The 22558-nt window shown below is 45.6% G+C and overlaps 1 protein-coding gene across 1 annotated transcript in view; it reads right to left on the bottom strand.

The window, feature by feature from the left end:
* Pkd1l3 (polycystin 1 like 3, transient receptor potential channel interacting) overlaps nucleotides 1-22558 on the bottom strand; it is an 80818-nt gene that overhangs the window by 43932 nt on the left and 14328 nt on the right. The window contains exons 2-5 of the mRNA XM_029564454.1: nucleotides 15764-15813; nucleotides 12776-12932; nucleotides 10261-10392; nucleotides 5171-5347 (exon numbers count right to left, since the gene is read on the bottom strand). Coding sequence (XP_029420314.1) covers nucleotides 5171-5347; nucleotides 10261-10392; nucleotides 12776-12932; nucleotides 15764-15813 — 516 coding nt within the window. The remainder of the gene's footprint in view (nucleotides 1-5170; nucleotides 5348-10260; nucleotides 10393-12775; nucleotides 12933-15763; nucleotides 15814-22558) is intronic.

Raw genomic sequence — 22558 nt, 5'->3', positions numbered from 1 at the left:
GTATAAGGGCACCCATGCTATGCAGTACCCGCGGAGGACAGAATAGGGCATCAGATCTCAGGAACTGGAGTTACCAACAGATGTTGGCAGCCATGTGGGTGCTGGGATTCAAACCCAGGTCTTTTGCAAGAACAGCCAGTGCTCTTAACCACTGAGCCATCTCTCCAGCCCCCATGATAGATAATTTTTTTTTTGGTCTTTTTGAGACAGGGTCTCCCTGTAGCCCCAGCTGTCCTGGAACTCACTATGTGGACCAGGCTGGCCTTGAACTCACAGAGATCCGCCGGCCTATGCCTCCTGAGTGCTGGGATTAAAGGTGTGCGCCACCATGCCCAGCACATATAAGGTGTTTTGATCAAATCCATGCCCACTCCCCCCCTCCAACTTCTCCCATACCTGCCCATCACTTTTTCCTGAACAACTTCATGTACTTTTTTTATGGGGCTTTTTGCTACTCTAACAGTCCCTCCTCTGGAGAGGTAACCCTAAAATCTTTTAGGGATTAGATAAGAACTCCCAAATACTTTTAACATTTTTGGCCTTAGGAACAAAGTATGTTGCTAAGAGGCCCAAGGAAATTTTAATTTTTAGCCAAGAAACTGGCTACTTTGGGGTCTTTTTAAAAAATATTTTATTTATTATTTTTATTTTATGTGTATGTATGTATTGCCTGTGTGTAGGTAAGTGCATCCATGTCATGCAATGCCCGCAGAGGACAGAAGAGGCCTTTAGATCCCCTGGAACTGGAGTTACGGACAGTTGTTAGCTGCCATGTGGGTTCTTGGATTTGAACTCAGGTCTTCTGCAAGAACAGTCAGTGTTCTCAACCACTGAGCCATCTCTCCAGTCCCTGGGATCTTTTTCACCCTAACTGCCTAGTCAATTCCTACTTCCTATTCTTCTCACACCATCCTCTGAAGAGGTTACCCAAATTGCTGATGGGGAATTGGGACACAGACTGTTCTGGCTTCTTCCATGCTAAACAGGGACACAGGGTGAGGCAATTGGGGTACCCCTTCAGTGGGTCTATCTAAAAGACTCCCAAATTGTATAACTCTTAACTGTAGGGAGAAAAGAAAGTTCTTGACTGGTGCCTAGGAGATGTGAAGAAGTAAAGGCAAGAGTAGTTAGCAATACAAGCTCTAGACAGGGAACCAGAAAAAAGTCAAAACAGGGCAAATTTATGATAGATATATATTTTTAAATTTTATTTATTATTTTTTACTTTATGTGTATGTGTGTACTGCCTGTATGCAGGTAAGTGCACCCGTGTTGTGCAATGCCCGCAGAGGACAGAAGAGGCCATCGAATCCCCTGGAACTGAAGTTCTGGACAGTTGTTAGCTGCTATGTGGGTGCTGGGAATTGAACCCGGGTCCTCTGCAAGAATAGCCAGTGCTCTCAACTGCTGAGCCATCTCTCCAGCCCCAATGATAGATATTCTTAAAAGCAGCTTTACTGGGATGAAATTCCCATTTACTCTAGAATTCACCCACTTCAGAATATATAACTTTGGACTGGAGAGATGGCTGAGTGGTTAAGAGTACTGGCTGCTCTTGCAGAGGACCCAAGTTTGATTTCTAGCACCCACATGGTGGCTAACAGCCATCTGTAACTCCAGTTCCAGGAGAGCCAATGTCCTCTTTTGACATGCAGGCAATACTCTCATATACATAAAAATAACAAAATATTTTTTAGAAGAATATGTAACTTTGCACTCAGTGCTATCTGTGTAGTCATTACCACCACTCGACTTTGAATTTATCCCCCTAAACAAATCCTGGTATCCACTAGCAGTCTCTCTCCACTCCCTCACCCACATAGGCCACCAATGGTTTGCTGTCTATGCCTATAGATCTGTCCTTGGATATTGCATGTGGTGAACAATAGATGGTCTTTCATGTGATGTAATGCTTACAGGGTTCATCTGTGCTGTAACATGGATCAGAACCTCATCCCCCTTTTGCGTTCGTTATGTGGCATGCCACTCTCTTTATCAGCTGTGATGGCTAATCCTGGGTGTCAATTTGACTGGATCTGGGATTAAATGAAATGAGATCTTCATTGGATCATCTGAAGCTGGAAGACACACCCTAAATGTGGGTGTTACCTTCTGATGGCAGCCGGTATAAAAGGCCATGGCAGAGGAGAACGCCATGCTTCTTGCTGCTTGCCTTCTCTCTGGTGAGTTCCTCTTGCTGCTGTAGACTGAAGACTAGCCGATCTTTTGGAATTTGTCAGACCTTCAGCGCCAGATTAGGACTACTGAGACATCCAGCCTTGTGGACTGAGCGACTACAGATTCTCAGCCTCTCCAGTGTGGTGCAGCCATTGTTGGACTACTCGGACTCTATCCTGTGAGCTAAGCTGATAAATCTCTATACATATATATTCATTCTACCGGTTCTGTTTCTTTGGAGAGCCCTGACTAATACATCAGCTCTTCAGATCACGTGCAGTTGGGTTGTTTCCACTTCAGGCTCTTTTCCATTTCAATAACACTGCTCTGAACATGGGCACACACCTCTCTATGGATCTGTGTTTGGTTTTTTTTTTCTTGGTCTTTGTGAGACAGTGTCTCCCTGTAGCCCCAGCTGGCCTGGAACTCACTATGTAGACCAGGCTGGCCTTGAATTCACAGAGATCCACCTGTCTCTGTCTCCCAAGTGCTGGGACTAAAGGCATGTGCCACCACGCCTGGCTGGACCTTTATTTTTTTTTAGCATTTTTATTGCATTTTTGTGATTTCCATATAATTTGATGACATTTATATCCCCTCTCTCATCCATACCTCCCCACATTACCCGCCCCCATTCATTTCAATGTACTCTCTCTGTATAATATAGCCAGTCTATCTTGAATCCCCATATGATCTCCAGTGTCGGTCCATCCACTGGAGATTGCATAGCACTTGTGCATGCTGTCATCATTGCTGTGAGCTCACATGAGTAACCGACCAGCCGTCTGGAGAACTCCGCCCTCCCCTCCCTGGCCATCCACCACCTCTGGCTCTTACAATCTTTCTACTTCCTCCTCAGCCATAAACCCCAGGCCCTGTGCTCCAGAAGCCTGACAGAAGCGTTCCACTCAGAGATAAGCACTCTGCAGCCCCCTCGTCCCTACACATTAGAAAGCCGTAAGTTTCTATGTTGATCACCATCTGCTGCATAAGGAAACTTCTCTAGTGAGAGTTGAAAGATGCATTAATCTTCAACTGTGGGTGAGCACCTGATCCAGCATAGTCCATTCTCATCATCCCTCTTGGGACTGGGGATCAATATTATTATGAGGGTACCACAGTTACATCTCACAGGAGGGGAACCACAGCTCCAGCCTACTGGAGGAGAAACACAACTCCAGCTCACAGGAGAGGATTCCAGCTCACGGGAGGGGAACCACAGCTCCAGCTCTTGGGGTGGGACCATGACTCATGCTCACAGGAGGTGACCACAGCTCTAGTTCTCTTAAGTTCTCAGGCTCTCAAACAGAGTTTTTCTCTGAATGTACATAAGTACACTCATGTCCTGCAGTGCCCACGGGAGTCAGAAGAGGGCAATGGATCCCCTGGAACAAAGCTACTTCACTTGACTGGCTTAAATTTTGCCCCTCTGCTAAAATCCCCCAGACAATCCTCAGGATAGAGGGAATAGGCCCAAGATGGCCAGGCACCTGGGCTCTGCTCCTGCTGGCCAAGCAGATCCCCACACTCATTTCTCAGCTGCCGAGCAGTGCCATGCATGAGCTCCAGACCCTCAGGGTTGGGCCTGCTGGGCGGGAGCCACCATGTCCACGCTGGAGAAGCTCATGAAGGCCTTTGAGTCACTCAAGTTGTTCCAACAGCAGCAGCAACTGCCATTGAGGCCATTGTTATCCAAATGGTTGTCGACCTGTGAGATTTTTGAGGAACCATGTTATAAATGCACAGGGGCACAGTCCCCTTCAAGACTCTCCTCTGATGACCGTCCATCTTTGGTAGTATAGGCTTCCGCATTCAACCGCAGCTTCAACTCGGCCGTGATCAGATTGGATTCCTGTAGGAATTCTGATTTGAGGTTCCCTGGTCCAGGGCAGCAGTCAAATGCTTGCACACTTTGGTCAGTTGGGGCCTTGGGAACTAGCTACCTGCTTCAGGGGCTTCCCCTTCAAGTGCTGCTCTAGCTTTGACTCCCTGAGGAGAAGTTCAAACATGTCATCTCATTGGCGATGAGTTTGGTCAACAGATGCTTGAAGATCTCAGGGGTCTGCTCCTGCTGGCACTCGGACTGGCAGTGCTCCATCTCCGTCTCCAGCTGGGGGCCACCTTCCTGGTTGCCATCGCCCACGTGGAGCAGGCTGGGGCCGGGGGCCTGGACCTCTGTTTTAAATTCTTGTGAACTTCACACCAATGAGCAGAGTTGCCAGGACTCTAATGGCAACTCTAATGTTTTGAGGAACTGCACATGATTGTTCAATGTAACAATTTGTAACCGCTACAGTTTCTCTGCATCCTTGCTAATACTATTGTCAATTTGATTTTGTTGTTTTAAGAAAGAGCCTTAGTAGCCCAGGCTGGTCTCAAACTCACTATGACACCAAGGAATAACGTTGACCTCCAGATTCTGCTGTGTCTGCCTTTTGAGTGTTGGAATCACAGAACCCCACCACACCTGGCTTATTGATAATTTTTAGAGTGAGATGGCTTATATTTTCCTCTTTCATTCCCTTCTCCCTTTTCTTTGTCCTTCTCTTTCCTCCTCCTCTTTCCCTTTCTCCCCTTCCTTACCTCCCTTCTGACAAGGTCTTACTATGTAACCCAGGCTGACCTTGAACCTGCCTTCTGCCTTCCTCAGCTTCCCAAGTACTGGGAGGTATGTACCACCATACCCAGCTTCACTTTAGATTTCATTTTCATTTCCTTAATAGCTAATAGTTTTAAAGATCTTATTCAGGGTTTCCCTATGTGCTGTGCTAAGTCTTTCCACTTGCCTAGTGAGTGGGTACTCAGTAGTCTTCCCCCTGGTGGGATGGAGAAAGACCAGAGAAGACTTAGCTGTGGCTTTTCCAAAATCCTTTGAAGGAGAGGCTGTGTTAAGGGGTAGTATGAAATTATGCATTTTCCTTGCATGCCAAGGAAAGTGTGTTAAGGTGGAAGTTTCTGGACAGAGCTGGCCATCTGCATGGACCACACCTACCTGCTCAGTGTTTTTCAGAGAGGTCTGCTGACTTTCTTTTCCACTTTTCACTGTACCTTCAACAGGCTGAAAGAAGCAGGTAGTTGAAGGAGTTTTGAAGCTCCAGCTTTTGTTTTTCTGAAATGTGATGTTCAGCAACTGCTCACTCAGGTCAATGAGTAAATCGACTACACTGACCTAGGGATGCCAGAAAGGAAACACACTTAACTGCTTGCGGCTGTTTTAAATTTGTGTCTTTTTATAAGCAGCTGAGAGAGAGAGAGAGAGAGAGAGAGATGTGTGTGTGTGTGTGTGTGTGTGTGTGTGTGAGAGAGAGAGAGAGAGAGAGAGAGAGAGAGAGAGAGAGAGAGAGAGAATGAGAATGTATAGAGGTGTGCATGTACATGTGGAGGCCAGAGGTTGATGTCAGGTGTCTTCAATCGCTCTCCACTGCATTTTTTGAGACAGAGTCTCTCACTGAACCTGGAGCTCACCATATTGCTAGACTAGCTGGACAACAAGCTCCAGGGATCTGTCTCTCCCTCTCTAGCACTGGGCTTTTAGTCCTGTACCACCACATCTGGCTTTTTATATGGGTTCTGGGGATCTGTACTCAGGTCCTTGTGCTTATACACAGATACTTCTCCAATGATGCTATAGTCCCACCCCACAGCTCAATATTCTTCATACAGTTCAAATGCATTGTTTTTAGTTATGTGTATCTGTATGTGTCTGTGTGTGGGTATGTATGTGTGTGTAGGTGCCCGTGTATGCTAGAAGCATCTGATCCTTTGGAGCTGGTGTTACAGCAGTTAGTTGTGAGCTACCTGACATGGGTGCTAGGAATTGAACTTGTCCTCTGGAAGAGCAGTATGTGCTCTTAATCACTGAGCTAATTCTGGCCCTCCAAATGCATTTTTATAAAAAGCAATATTACCATTTGGCATGCAAGGAAAATGCATAATTTCATACTACCTCTGGAAGAGGATTTGTATTTCAGGTTATTCTAAGGAATTTTGTGGTAAGTAGACCAGATATTTAAACGAACAAAATCAAGCTAAAAGAGGGATGCTGAGGAAAAGAGCAATGCTGGTCTGAATGCTGGGTAGTTGGCCTGTGTGTGTGTGCGCGTGTGCGTGTGCGTGTGTGTCCAGTCCAGAAGCCTATAAGACACATAGAAAACAGACTCCAGGGAGAAGTTTTAAACAAAATAGAAAACACCAATTCTCTTTTATGTGAGTTGTTCTCATGTAAAACAAGCAAGAAAGGCTAGAGAGATGGCTCAGTGGTTAAGGACACTGGTTGTTCTTGCAGAAGAGCCGGGTTCAAATCCCAGCACACACGGCATCTAATTACTGTCTGTAACTTGTTTCAGGGGATCCAACAGCCTCTTCTGTCCTCTGTGGGCATTGCACAACACAAGTGCACTTACATACACACGGACATACACATAAAATAATAAAAAACAAGTTAAAAAAAAAAAGGCTGGCGACATGGCTCAGTGGTTACGAGCACTGGCTGCTCTCACAGAGGACCCAGGTTCAATTTCCAGCACCCACATGGCAGCTAATAACCATCCATAACTCCAGGTCCATGGGAATCTGATGCTCTCTTCTGACCTCAGTGGGCATTGCATGACACAGGTACACTTAAATACATGTAGCCAATACACTAATACACATAACATAAAAATAATAAATTTTAAAAATTAAAGAAAGAGACAGGCTGAGAGGGTGGGCTCCAACCGCCATCAGTGTAGCAGCTGTGATCTCAGCAGACTGCCAGAGAGTGCCGGGTTCTGGCCTCCTGCTGGCATAAGGGATGAGAACACAGGAGACTGCCTGAGAGCACCTGGATCTTACCTCCACATGGTGGACTTTCTTTTCCCCCTACAGATAAAAGTTATGCAATTTGGGAGTCTTTTAGATAGACCCACTGAAGGGGTACTTCAATTGCCTCACCCTGCATCCCTGTTCAGCATGGAAGAAAACAGAGCAACCTGTGTCCGTATTCCCCATAAAAAGACCCCAAAGAAAAGTAGCCAGTTTCTTGGCTAAAACTCAAATGTCCCTGGGCGTCTTAGCAACATACTCCATTCCAAAGGCCAAAAATGTTGAAAGTATTTGGGGGCTTTTATCTAATCCTTAAAAGATTTTGGGGTTACCTCTTCAGAGGGGGAATGTTAGAGTCCCAAAAGCCCATAAAAAATAATAATAAAAGAAGAAAGAGTACATGAAGTTATCAGAAAAAAGTGATGGGAGATATGGGAGGAATTGGAAGGGAAGGAGTGGGCATGGATTTGATCAAAACACCCTATATGCATGTATGAAATGCTCAATAAGTTATTTTAAAAAAACAAAAAAATTAAATAAAAATTTAAAGGCTTAAGATAAAAGGTTAACCACAGCACACTGTGGTTCATGTCTGTAAACTCAGGACTTGGGAAACAGAGGTAGGAGTATTGTGGCATGTTCAAGGCCATCTTGGGCTATATAGTGAGTTCCAGGCCAACCAGGGCTATACAGTGATACCTTGTCTCGAACTAACCAACCATTCAACCAACCAACCAGAAAGGGTAAGCAAGTGGACGGGTAGTTGCTGGATAACCACTGCAGGTGCTGCTATTTTTCTTTTGACATGTTATTTTCTTTCAAAGTTACATTAAAAACTTTTGCAAAATAAAAGATGTAAAGAAACTATCCTAGAACTTGGGAGGCAGAGGCAGGCGGATCTCTGTGAGTTCAAGGCCAGCCTGGTCTACATAGTGAGTTCCAAGACAGCTGGGGCTACAGGGAGACCCTGTCTTAAAAAGACCAAAAAAAAAATAGGATACTGGCACAATATTTGTAATATAGATAACAGAAGTTAACCTCAATAATAAAAGCCTCTTCCAAACAAGATCACATACAAGCAGACGAGTGAGCAGGATGGATAAAGGATGTGAAGCAATTCAGAGAAGAAATGAAGGAGAAGAAGGTGCAGCTCAGCAACAGAATACATGCTTAGGCCAAAGACCAGAAAACAGTCAACAGAAGAGGAATCGTGAGTACAGCTATAAATGCACAAACACATAACGCAATGCTCACCCTTAGTAATCAACACTGTCTTATCACCCTTTCTTACTATTAAAGTAGACACAATGAGAATGTGAGGCCATAGAGGAAATGAAAACAGTTCCTTTTAGGAACAATTGGGTCATATTTGTGGAAAGTCTAAAGCCAATCACCACCTCTACCCGGTGCTCCAACAGCTCGGAATTATTTACCTAAGTATTGGAAGGGATGTGGGGGTTACATGGCTGTTCATAGGCGGGCTGCTTTCAAGAGCAAACCAAAGATTCAGATCACCACAGTGAGTTAATTGATGCAGACAGATATGGAAAAATACCCTTGGCAACGTATAAAAGAAAAACAAATCAAAGGTGTCAAAACATTTGTATACCTTGAACTCATAAGAAAGTTTGTGAGCTTAGAAAACAGTCTAGGAGTGCCAGGTGTGGTGGTACATGCCTTTAATCCTAGTACTCTGGAGGCAGAAGCAGGTGGATTTCTGGGAGATCAAGGCTAGCCTGGTCTTCATAACAAGTTCTAGCTGGTTACTGCTCTGAGAGCTAACTTGCTGTTCATTAACCATGTCTAGAGAAGGGGAGGGGAGGCAGAGGAGAGGGTGTTCTCTCATTGCTGCCTGTGCTCTGCTTCCATTTTAGTAGGAACCCACTATTTCTGTAGCTAAAACCCCAAACAGATTGGCAGCATGACTCAGTAGGTAGAGTGCTTTCTAGCACAGATGAAACTCTGGACTTGATCCACAGCAGCATGTAGGCTGGGTATGATGGCACCTGCCTAGTATCTCAGAACTCGGGTGGTGGGGGCAAGAGGATCAGGAGTTCAAGGTCATCCTTGGCTACATACGAAGTTTTTAAAATAATTTTTTATAGTCTTTTTGAAACAGGGTCTCCCTGTAGCCCTAGCTGGCCTGGAACTCACTATGTAGACCAGGCTGGCCTCGAACTCATAGATTTGCCAGCCTCTGCCTCCCAAGTGCTGGAATTAAAAGTGTGTGCCACACCACACCCGGTGTTTTTATCATTTTTAAAATTATATTTTGTGTAAATGAGTGTATTGGCTGCATGTATGTAAGTGCACTTGTGTTGTGCAGTGCCCATGGAGGTCAGAAGATGATGTTGCATCCCCTGGAACTGGAGTTATGGACAGTTGTTAGCTGCTACATGGGTGCTGGGATTCGAACCTGGGTCTTCTGCAAGAGCAGTCAGTGCTCTTCACTGTTGAGCCATCTTTCCAGTCCAAATATTTTATTATTTTTATGTGTATGAGTGTACTGCCTTGCATGTATGTAAGTGTATCTGTGTCGTGCAATGACCTTGAAGGTCAGAAGAGTGCATTGGATTCCCCTGGAACGGGAGTTACAGTTAGCTACCATGTGGGTGCTGGGAATTTAACATGGGTCCTCTACGAGAAGTCAGTGCTCTTAACTGTTGAGCCAACTATATACAAAGTTTGAGACCAGCTTGGGATACATGAGACCCTGTGTCAAGAAGAAAAACAAAAAACAAAACAACAACAAAACCCCAGACAGAGCACATGTATATGGTTATTGCAGTGCGTTTGAAAATGTAAAAAAGAAAAAAAAAACAGAAAAAAGAAAATTAAATTTCCAACCAATTCTACCACCTTTATTTGTATGTAAGAAGTAAGAGGTAGAAACAGTTACGAGGAAGTGATGTCGACAAGTTGTGGTTGCAGCAAACTGCAAGGTGAGGAGCATTCTGATTTTGGTACTTGCTCCAGTCTCTCCCACTGTATCTATGGCAAACTGTGGATCTATTTTTGTCTCATGATTTCTCCTAACAAATGTATAGAAACTGTAACCTGATCAGTGAGCCAAAGAACAGCCTCTCTGAGGACACCATTACTTACCAATTTACTAACAATTTTCAGACTTAGATACAAATCTATTTGCTGATACTTAATTCTGTCTACACCAAATACTTTTATAATGCTTAGTTCCACAAAGGGCACAGTCTCCAGATCCTGTTCTGTTTTCTCTCTTCCCTTCCTCCTGCCTTGTTACATGCCCCTCCACCTGCTTACCTGAGCTGGTGTAGGTGATGTGGGAAGGAAGTCTTTCAGTCTCTGGAGGATGTTGCAAGCATTCTGTAACTCACTATGAGCTTGTAAACCAGGAACTGTTGGTCTCAACTTCCCCACTGTCTCATTCATGACCTATTGACAAGAAAAGATTTTGTCAGGCTGGTGAGATGGTTTAGTGGGTTAAAGGCACCTGCCACCAAGACTGACAGACGTGAGTTCGATCCCTGGAACACATATGGTTAAAGGAGAGATCAGCTCCTGAAGGTTGTCCTCTGACCTCCACACATGTGCACCTCTTTCCCAACACACACACACACACACACACACACACACACACACACACACAAATGTGATAAAAATTAAAAACATAGAATTATCATGCATTCATAGTTTGGGCCACTGTTTTAATGACCTCTGAGCAAGAATGACATTTTACGCTGTATGAACCACAGGCTTCAGAAGGGCTGTTATTTTCAGAAGCTTTCCTGTGAGTGGACAGAACTCATTTCACCTCTTTCATACACGAGAGAAGATGAAGTTTATAGAATGAGTAACCCAAAGGCAAATGAAGCTGCTGATAAAATTATAGGAGTAAGTTCACAGACAGCTTGCCCAGTAGGTGCAAGGCCCTGAGTTCAATCTTCAGCACAGGGAAAAAAAAAATGAAAGAAAAAAAGTTCATGGCCACCACACCAGGCTCAAATTCATGTTCAAAAGGGAAGAACTTGGGGCTGGAGAGATGGCTCAGCGGTTAAGAGCACTGACTGCTCTTGCAGGCAGAGCACCCGGGTTCGATTCCCAGCACCCACATGGCGGCTACGAACCGTCCTTAACTCCAGTTCCAGGGGAATTCGAAGCCCTCTTCTGACCTCTGTGGCATTGCACGACAGGGGTGCACTCACATACATGCAGGCAATATGCTCGTACACATAAAATAAAAATAATATTTTTTTTAAAAAGGGAAGAATTTCAAAGTACTGTGTAGCAGGAGGTAGGAGGCAGGATGCCTCCCTGAACAAACGCAGAGTCGATGGAGCAAGACCCCAAGCTTTCAAGCTTCTGTACCCAACCACTTAGGCTCTGTTTACACCTGAGTACTTGGTTTAGTTCTGGGGTACAGTCTGCTTCCCACTCACATCCAGAAACCTTTACCCAAGGCCTACTGTGCTCATCTAGATAGGAGTCAGCAGGCCGTGGGTCACAGTCCCATCTTCATGTTCCACATGGTTCAGTAGGGTTGGTTATTCCCGACTTTGTGGGAGGGAATCACTTGTGGAGTGACCTTGGACTGAGGATCAGTCCATTTTGGACTTGGGGACCAAGGTACAAATAAGTAGGCATGAAGATGTGGGTGAAATCTAGCCAGTGGAGGTAGGCCTTCCCGGATTCTCTTTATACAAGCAGGTAGCTGTGGATACACAACCACATTTGGTATTTTAGAACCCAGGTTGTAATCTGGGCTGAATCTTGACACATCTCAATGTTTATGCAACCCAGACTGATCTCAGACTTGCAATCCTCCTGCCTCATCCTCCGAAGTCCTAGAATTATAGGCTTCTGCAAGCACACTTGGTTGTATTTAATTTTCTCATTTAAAAAAAAAAACTTTAACCCTTTTAAAAAATATTTTATTATTTTTATTTTACGTGTGTGCGTGTATTGCCTGCATGTAGGTAAGTGCACCCATCATGCAATGCCCGTGGAGGTCAGAAGAGGCTGTCGGATCTCCTGGGACTAGAGTTACAGACGGTTGTTAGCTGCCATGTGCGTGCTGGGATTCAAACCTGGGTCTTCTGCAAGAACAACCAGTGTTCTTAACCACTGAGCCATCTCTCCAGCCCCTAATTTTCTCATTTGTAACAGCAAAAACACATTTAATTTTGACACACAGATCCAAGACTTGACAACATCACTCCGTTCTCTTAATAGTGTTAATATATTCATAAACACTTTTGGATATTCCACACTTCTGACTCCTTTTAAGGGAAGGAACCGAATGCCATTCTTTAAGCTCCTGCTGGTCAGTCTTTCCCCAGTGGAATGGTGTTGAGACAGTAGTGAACCTGTAGCCTCCATCACCAACCAGAAAGCAGATAAGGCTGATAGGCTGTCTTAACAGGGAAGAGTCACACATAAGCTGCACATAAGCAGCCTCTGAGTTTTTTAAAGTAGGAGCGGACTCTCTTCAGGCTCCCTCAGTATTCTCTAGGAATGTGAGAGTTGGCTGCCATCTCTGGTACAGTGGGGCAGGTGGCAGAACTTCCTCTCCACCTGAGGATTAGATCTGGGAGCCCCAAACAAGCCGTCAGTGCTGAGATGAGCACACAGCCGACTGCGGGCTATTCTTTTTGGACTTGTTTCATTTTTGCTCTTAGCACACAGCTGTGGTAGGAGGTGAAAGGGTGACCAGGCTGACTTTTTAAATCCTGACTCTTGAGATGTCACGATAGAAAGGACATGCCGGTCTCTTACAACATTTTTTCATTCCTGTGGCTGAACCTGTTTCCAGACTTACCTGACTGGATGCATTCTGAAATGATGTTTGTGGGTGGGTGGTATCACCTCCTGAGTGAGAGTCTTCCTTTGGGCTCCAAGTGGTATCTGCCAGAGATCTTCCAGCAGGGGATGTAGACACAGGACTGGTGAGCCTTGTCATCAAAGGCCCTGGTGGGCTGCCATGTACAGGTGGGACTGTTACCTGTGGTGAGTGTCTGGGTGCAGAGGTGACTGTCACCTGTGGCAGGTCTCTGGGTGCAGAGGTGACTGATGTCACCTGTGGTTGGTCTCTGGGTGCAGAGGTATCTGATGTCACCTGAGGTGAGTGTCTGAGTGCTGAGATGACTGATGTCACCTGTGGGGGGTCTCTAGGTACAGAGGTGACTGAGGTTGCCTGTGGTGAGTGTCTAGGTGTAGAGGTGACTAATGTCACCTGTGGCGGGTCTCTGGGTGCAGGTGTGACTGTTGTCACCTGTGGTGACTGTCTAGGTGTAGAGGTGACTGATGTCACCTGTGGTGAGTGTCTGGGTGCAGAGGTGACTGATGTCACCTGTGGTGAGTGTCTGTGTGTAGAGGTAACTGATGTCACCTGTGGCGGGTCTCTGGGTACAGAGGTGACTGATGTCACCTGTGGTGGGTCTCTGGGTGCAGAGGTGACTGATGTCACCTGTGGTGAGTGTCTGTGTGTAGAGGTAACTGATGTCACCTGTGGCGGGTCTCTGGGTACAGAGGTGACTGATGTCACCTGTGGTGGGTCTCTGGGTGCAGAGGTGACTGAGGTTGCCTGTGGTGAGTGTGTAGGTATAGAGGTGACTGATGTCACCTGTGGTGGGTCTCTGGGTACAGAGGTGACTGATGTCACCTGTGGTGAGTATCTGGGTGCAGAGGTATGTGATGTCACCTGTGGTGAGTGTCTAGGTGTAGAGGTGACTGATGTCATCTGTGGTGGGTCTCTGGGTACAGAGGTGACTGATGTTACCTGTGGTGGGTCTCTGGGTGCAGAGGTGACTGATGTCACCTGTGGTGGGTCTCTGGGTACAGAGGTGACTGATGTCACCTGTGGTGAGTATCTGGGTGCAGAGGTATGTGATGTCACCTGTGGTGAGTGTCTAGGTGTAGAGGTGACTGATGTCATCTGTGGTGGGTCTCTGGGTACAGAGGTGACTGATGTTACCTGTGGTGGGTCTCTGGGTACAGAGATGACTGATGTCACCTGTGGTGGGTCTCTGGGTGCAGGTGTGACTGTTGTCACCTGTGGTGACTGTCTAGGCATAGAGGTGACTGATGTCACCTGTGGTGAGTGTCTGTGTGTAGAGGTAACTGATGTTACCTGTGGTGGGTCGGTGGGTGCAGAGGTGACTGAGGTTGCCTGTGGTGACTGTCTAGGTGTAGAGGTGACTGATGTCACCTGTGGTGGGTCTCTGGGTGCAGAGGTGACTGAGGTTGCCTGTGGTGAGTGTGTAGGTGTAGAGGTGACTGATGTCACCTGTGGTGGGTCTCTGGGTACAGAGGTGACTGATGTCACCTGTGGTAAGTCTCTGGGTGCAGAGGTGACTGATGTTACCTGTGGTGAGTGTCTGTTTGTAGAGGTGACTGATGTCATCTGTGGTGCGTTTCTGGGTGCAGAGGTGTCTGATATCACGTGTGGTGAGTGTCTGGGTGCAGAGGAGGCTGATGTCACCTGTAGTGGGTCTCTGGGTGCAGAGGTGACTGTCTTCTGTGGTGTGGTTTTTGAAAATACTGAAGAAACTGGGGAGATGGGATAGCACATGTTCTTGGACTAAAAGATAAACATATATAAAGAAAAAGATGAACCTGATCTTACCACATAAAGTTTCCTGAGGGCAGTGTCTCTCTCGCCTCTGAGCCTCCCACATCCCATAGGACATGGACAGCCTCAGGGGCTGACGTATCCTATCTCCAACTCCTCTGAGAGAACTGCACACTCTATTCCCCTGGAAGGTCCACAGAGTACATCATGGACAAGGTTTTATTGTCAATCATTCAATAAATTGTTAAACACCTACTATGTGCTAGGCTGTGTTCTGGAGAACTGGGAGCACAGTAGTGAACAAAGTGAGCCTAGAATCTGCCTCCTGGGGTCTCCATGGGAATGGAATGAGACAAATTACATCAGGTACTAAAAAAGTATTGGGAAGAAAAGAGCTTGAGAAGCAGTTGGGAGGGAGGGTGGGTTTCAGAGCTGGGCTCAAAGGTGAGATGGGGACCATTCACCAAGAGATGAGTAAAGAGAGAGTTGGTTCTACCATGGACCTCTGAGGGTTCAAAGCCTGCTGGGTATGTTTGAGGAAGAACTGGGAGGCCAGAAGAGGTGGTGGTGGAGTGTGGGTGGAGAGACTGGGGTGAGGTCGTGTCGTGTGCCAGGCAATCAGGATCCCTCTGCTGTGCTGAGGACAGAGAGGGGCAAGAAAAGTGAGCAGCAGAGAGACAAGCTCAGAAGTGCTGGTGTAGTGCCTTGGAACCCAGTGTGACAGTGGAGAAGACGGAGGCAAGTGGAGGGGATGGAACGCAGGCAAGGCCGAGGGGTCCTCTAGTAGAAGACCGTAGCTGTCCCTTCTGGTGGCATTTCAAGGGCAGCTGGCATAGGAAAGGCGGGCTGAAGGGAGTTTTACTTCATCTCTGTTCTTCTACATTGCGTGAAACATTTCTGCAGTCAATGTACCTTTCCTTCCCTTTCACTCACTTCTCTCCCTTTTTGATTTTAATATTTTATTGTAGTGCATCAGTTTCTAAAAGACACTGAAGTTCTTGGAATGAATAAGAGGGTAAATAGACAGCCATCAAATAAACACAAAAGCCCAAAGATAGACGCTAATATTTTCTTTAGAAAAGTACCAGTTAACCCACTTCTTTCCTGTGCTTCAGTGCTTTCCTGTCTAGAAATCTGTGCTTGGAGCACTCAAGGAGACAGAGGAGATGCTGGCAGCATCTAGCAGGCAGGAGAAAGACTGACGCTCAAAATGTATCTTGTGACTGTAGTACGTACAAGATTCTCAGGAGCCGGTTGGTGACATCTGTCCGGCAGGTGATCTTCTCCTAAGGAAATAAGGTTAAGCTCTTTACTTATGGCTTAATTGAAATCATTTGAAAAATGATTATTTATAAAGTTTTACCAGAGCTACTGTTATAGCTTCTCTTTTTTCTCTCTTTCTCTCCCTCTCTCCCTCCCTTCCTTCTTTCCTTCCTTTTTTCTTTTTTTTTCTTTTTCATGAGGAGATGATCAAATCCAGGGCCTCGTGCATGCTAGGCAAGTGTTCTCCCACTGAGCCGAGCTCCAGCCCCTTCATTATTGCTTTCTTTTTTGGTCTGTATTTTCCACGAGGAAAGCCATGATCTGAAGTAGCTAAGTGAGTCAGGCTTAGGGCTGTTGGTAGCCTAGGCCACCTATAAAGCCAGACAATGAGAAGCTGTCACAGGACTAGCTACAGCAGTCAGAACAACATGACTAATTGTGAAAGAACATTTGAGTCCTTTCAATCAAAATTTCCCAGGCAGCCAGTTGACAGTAAAGTTCATCGTTCTAGAGGAAGTTGTGGGGTTCATTTTGTACCATGAGTTTGTTAGTTACATCTGTCACTGTGACAGAATGCCTGACACAAACAACTTAAGGAAGTGGGGCTGGAGAGATGGCCCAGTGGTTAAGAGCACTGGCCGCTCTTTCAGAGGACCCAGGTTCAGTTCGCAGCACCCACATGGGGCTAAAAACTGTCTGTAACTCCAGTTCCAGGGATCCAATGACTTTTTCTGACCTCCACGTGTAATGTATGACATGGGTGCACTTATATACATGCAGACAATGCAATCAAACACATAAAATAAAAATAAAGAGGCTGGAGAAATGGCTCAGTGGTTAAGAGCATTGGCTATTCTTGCAGAGGACGTGGGTTGGATTCCTAGCACCTGCATGGTAGTTAACAACTGTCTGAAACTCCAGTTCCAGGGGAATCCAATGCCCTCTTCTGACCTCAATGGGCAATGCATGACATAGGTACACTTACATACATGCAGACAATACTCTCATATACATAAAAAAAGTATAAAAAATTTAAACAACTTAAGGATTTATTTGGGCTCATCATAGTGGGGAAGGCATGGCAGATCTGACCTAGCTGTCCCCATGGAGGACCAGGAGCCAGAGAGAAAGGAAGGGTGCTCTCTGACTTTCTCTAGAGGAGAAACTCCAGGTCCATGGGAGGGGCCATCCATTCTAGGTGGATCTTACCTGCTCTGTTCCATCTTTTCTGGAAATACCCTCAAAGACATGGGCAGAGGCATGCCTCACTGGTTTCCTAGGTGATTCGACAAGAAGACGAACCATCACAATGAGTTTGTGAAATCTGAATTTTGAAAATTCTTTCTTCGGTGTTTTCTCCTAGCATGTATCATGGAGTAAACTAAAGCTCTTTTCTCCTGCTTTTCTGGATTAACATCTGGGTAGTAAGGCAGGTTAGAAAAATGGGAGGAATTAGGGGGGTTACAGAAAGGGAAAGGAGCACTTCACCCGGAGTCTGACTGAAGTCTCACATGAACTGACAGTTGAGAATTTTCACACAAATAAAAAAATGCTGTAAAGTTTGCCTACATGGAAATATTCCTTTTTATATAGAGATATTTCAGTTAAGAATGTTAGACTAGCAGTGAACCACACTTAAGGCCTGTGTCCATATGACCTTTGTTTCCTAGTTGTAAACCTGCACTTTTCTGAGAATCTCAAAAACAAGCCCATGAACTTTATAGTCTATAAACATGCATCTTAATTTCCCTGTGACCCGGCATAGTAAGGATACCCATGGCTCATGATTTTATCTTATCAGACTGAAATCCTATACAGTCTCCTCAGAAACTACCTATGATCCATTTACAGAAAAGGGGGAGGGGTTCTTAAAAACACTGAACAGTGCAACTTCAGAAGCCATGAACATCATGTATAAGACTATTGCTAAGACACTTAATCACAACTCTCTTGATAAGCTTACACCCGTGTGTTAGGAATGTACTGTCCTTTTCCATCCAACACCAGTGGCTTAAACCTGTGTTAAAACCCTTTCCTTCATTAACTCCCACTTACTGACTCCTCCTGAAATTCTTTTCTACTACAACGTCAGGAATCTGACATTGCTTGAACGGAGATCGCTGAAAGAGTTCCTCAGTGTGCTAGGGCAGCCGTGGCAGCTTGGAGCCCCACCTTCTGCACATGCTGCTGACAGTAGTAGTCTGCAGAGTAATGCTTTCTGAGGTAAAGAAGTTTATGTTAAATGTCTTGATGATCAGGTCCTGGTCAGTGGGATGTGAACAGAAATGACAGGTGCAATTTTAGGCTGTGTCTATAGAGAAAGACCAAGCCTTCAACTCTCCATTCTTTTCCTTCCACTTGCTGGATATGGACTTGAAGGTGAACTTTGAGTGGGAGGCTAGGCCAGCTTTCCTAGACCACAGCATAGAAGTTAAACATTTATGACAGCCAAAAGAAAGACAGACCTAGGGCCCCATAAACCATGGAGCTGCCTTTTAGTCCTGTACATAGCCCTGTTTAGACTGTGTGAAAAGGAACTGAACTTCTGTCTTACTCAAGTTATCAGGTGGGTTGGGGTAGCTAACCCTGTATTTCAACTTTCATACCTTGCTAAAATATACTTCATCAAGAAGTGAAAAGAAGCTGGGCATGGTGGTGCATGCCTTTAACCCCAGCACTTGGGAGGCAGAGGCAGGCAGATCTCTGTGAGTTCAAGGCCAGCCTGGTCAACATAGTGAGTTCCAGGGCAGTTGGGGCTACAGGGAGACCCTGTCTCAAAAGGACAAAAAAAAAAAAAAAAAAAAAAAAAAAGAAAAAAAGAAAAAAAGAAAAGAAGTGAAAAGAACCACCTCTTTTGACTATCTACAAGTTCTGAAAAATATTTCCACCAAGAGACCTTTCTTGAAAAGACAATTGGGATGGAACTGAAAAAGCAAGACCTCAAGAAAACGAGAAATACTCAGGGGCTGGAGAGATGGCTCAGTGGTTAGGAGTGCCGACTGCTCTTCCAGTGGGTTCAATTCCCAGCACCCATATAGTGACTCACAGCAGTCTCTAACTCTACTTCCAGGGGATCTAGTACCCTTTTATGGCCTCCATGGGCACTGCATGCATGTGGTACACAAACATACAAGCAGTCAAAATTCTCATACAAATAAAATAAAAATAAACTATGAAAAAAGTTACTATTGGCTGGGTGTGCATGGTGGTAAACACCTTTAATCCCAGCACTTGGGAGGCAGACACAGGCAGATCTCTGGGAGTTCAAGGCTAGCCTGGTCTAAATAGCGGGTTCCAGGCCAGCTGGGGCTACAGGGAGACCATTTCAAAAAGACCAAATTTAAAAAAGTTACTATTGGAAAGTTTGGTTTAATAAAAGTTAGAAAAGTATTTGTAAGAGTTATGAAAACGGGGGCTGGAGAGATGGTTCAGAGGTTAAGAGCACTGGTTCCTCTCATACAGGGCCTGGGTTAATTCCCAGCACCCACATGGCAGCTAACAACCACCATCCATAACTCCAGTTTCAGGCAATCTGATACTTTTCTCTGGCTTCCTCAGTCATTGCATGCATGGGTACACATTTATATACATGCAGGCAAAACATTCATACACACAAAGAGTTATGAAAATGCTCTTCCCAGAAGACTTAGGTTGCTGTGCTCATTAGTTTTGTCAACTTGACACAAACTTGAGTCAACAGGTAAGAAGGAACCTCAGTTGAGGAACTTCTCGCATCAGACTGGCCATGTCTGTGAGGCATTTTCTTAATTGCTGGTTGATGTGGGAGGACCCAGCTCACTGTGGGCAGTACTTTCCTTAGTCCTGTGGCTCTAGGTTTCATAAAGGCATGGTGGCACATGCCTTTAATCCCAGCATTTGGGAGGTAGAGGCGGGTGGATCTCTGTTGAGTTCGAGGCCAGCCTGGTCTACATATTGAGCTCCGGTCTCAAAAAGACCAGAGGTAGCTGAGCAAGTCAGGGAAGCAAGTTAGTAAGCAGCCCCTCCATGGTCTCTGCTTCAGCTCCTTGCCTTGGCTTCCCTGTATGACAGACTGTGCGCTGAAAGTCAAATAAACCCTTTCCTCCCCAAGCTGTTTTTGGTGTGGTGTTAATCACACCAATAGAAATCAAACTCAAACGCTCAGTTCTAGGTATGGGATACCTCCCCTACAGTTGTTGGTAGGTGTCTCAGAGACCCCCCCCCAAACAATACAGGCTATTGCCATTGCTCTTGGTTGCCCACCAGAACTTGACCATATGCTCCTATTGCTGAAGACACCACACACATTGGTCCCAAGACATGGAGAAATCAAGTTGATACTGACCAAGAAACTTCCTTATATAGTTTCTGAAGGTGGCTGGGGGAAAAGACACTAACAACAGTCTTACCCAACTGTGGATCCTGTGAACTACAATCATTACTGGCCTGGCAAGATATGCCCATGTGTGCAATAGTGGCAAAACTGTTATAGGAGTAATCAACTACTTTCTGATCGGATTTATGGTCCTCTTACATGTCTGGTATTTATGGCCAAGAAACCATGGTTGGAGAGCTCACAGGCCTGAGGAGTTGAACCTACTACTTCGATTCTACTAAATGGACACAGTATCACATTGCTTTCTAAATTCATATCTCTCTACCCATGTATTAGTTCAGCTCTCAGACCTCATCAGACAGTTTGTGCAATGGACAGTGGTTGATGCAGAAACTCACAAGTGGTCAAAGTACAGAGAGTAAGTGTCAATGCAGAGCTCAGCCACAAGGGGGATATCTATATCCCCCCCCCCCCAATGCCCCAGGGCTCAGGGAACATTGCAGAAGAGAGGGTAGAAATATTGTAAGAGCCAGAGGTTGGGAAGGATCAAAACAAAACAGTGTCCTCTGGGCATGTGGGACATTACTACATTCATGAACTCACAGCAGCTGTGGTTGCCTGCCACAAGATCAAGCCAGTCAGCATTCTAACATGGATGGGGGAAGGGGTTCACAAGCTCCTACCCTTAGCTTAGGAGCTATAGACTGTTAGCGGCCTCTGGGGAGGAAGAGTCGGTTTTCTCTAAGGGTATGACCACTGGTAGGTCGATTATGCTCCAGTACATGGCTCCACATCCAGGGGTACGTGGGCAGCACAAATTGGACTTAATGAGTTATCAAAAGATCCAGAAAACAGAATATGAAGTTGGGGGGTAGGGAGACGGGGGTTGGTCTGAGAAGAGTTAAAGGTAGGAAAGGGGAGTGAATATGATCAAAATACATTGCATGAAATTCTCAAAGTAGTAATAAAAATAGATTTAAGGAGTTAAGGAAAAAGTACTCATTTATGAGGTTGGAGAGATGGCTCAGCAGTTAGGAGTACTGACTGCTCTTGCAGAGGACCTGGGTTCGAGTCCCAGCGCTCACATGGTGGCTAACAATGGTCTGTAACTCCAGTTCCACAGAACCCAAAGCTCTCTTCTGACTTCCTTGGGCACTGCATGCCTTGGGTTCACTTACACACATGCAGGCAATACTCCACTCGTACACATAAAATTAAAAAAATTTTAAAGTACTAATTTAGAGGACTAGGGCTATATCTTAGTAGTAGAGCACTTGCCTAGCATGCATGAGGCCCTAGGTTCAATCCCCAGTGCTGCCAGGAAAAAAACTATTAATTTAGTAATAACCCATGGGTTATTTTAACAAAATCTTGGGCATGAGGGCCTGGGGAAAAGCTAACAGCTACTAACTAGATGAAGGATTTTCCTTCAAAAATTTTTAATGTAGCCCTTTACTTCCATGGGTTGCACAGACTCCAGTGTCCTGGTACCAGCACCTTCCCCGGGTAAGTCCAGTGTGCTCACCGCACCTTGACTCCCCCAGCCTCTTTCACCCTCCTCCATGTCTCTCCTCCTAGCCTGGGTACAAGGCCCATTTCTTGTCTTGGCACCCCAGACACTGGGGCTAACCTCTCAGACTAGAGCCACCACTGCTGCCTGATGCTTTGATCCAGACCAACCCAGTTTCTCCCTGAGGCACCCAGGAACCCTCTGGGCCTGGTCCCACCCTCACCTCCCTTTACTTCCCTAGGTGGCACAGCCACCAGCTTCCTGAGACTAGCATCTATCCTGGACCCTTCTCCCAGGCCAGCCCAGCCCCCAAATTCCAGAGGGCAGCATCTTTCCTGGAGGGACCCAGACCTTAGGAGAAAGCCTGAGAGCATCTGAACCTCATCTCATTTGGGCCTCTGTGGGAACTCCTGAAGACAAAAGCAATTAGGCCACTCCAATATAAAATCAAAAGAGAGAACCTGAAGCCTAGACCAACCAGCTTTTCATGCCCAACAAGTAAACCACAAAGGCACATAAAGTTTACAAAAAGAAGCAGATCTAAACTCAACAAAGGCAGGCTTGAGTCTCATACAAGAATCAGAAACTAGGAAGGAAATTCACATGTCAAAGTCACAGAGAAAAAATAACATAAAAAACCAAAGTAAAGCCGGGCGTGGTGGCACACGCCTTTAATCCCAGGAGAGGCAGGCAGGCAGATCTCTGTGAGCTCTAGGCCAGCCTGGTCTGCATAGTGAATTCCAGGACAGCTGGGGCTACAGGGACACCCTGTCTTGAAAAGACCAAAAACCCCCAAAAAACAAAAAACAAAAATAATATATCCCCACCAAGTACTCCAGAGGAGTACAATGAGAACTCCTTAGAGATAACACAGAATATGGAACTCAAAAGAACAATTATAAACATGATAAAAGAATTCAGTGAATTTAAAGAACACACAAAG

Source organism: Nannospalax galili, unplaced genomic scaffold (assembly GCF_000622305.1).
Source record: "Nannospalax galili isolate Female #2095 unplaced genomic scaffold, S.galili_v1.0 scaffold56, whole genome shotgun sequence".
NCBI lineage: Eukaryota > Metazoa > Chordata > Mammalia > Rodentia > Spalacidae > Nannospalax > Nannospalax galili.
This window is presented reverse-complemented; position numbering and strand designations above follow the sequence as displayed.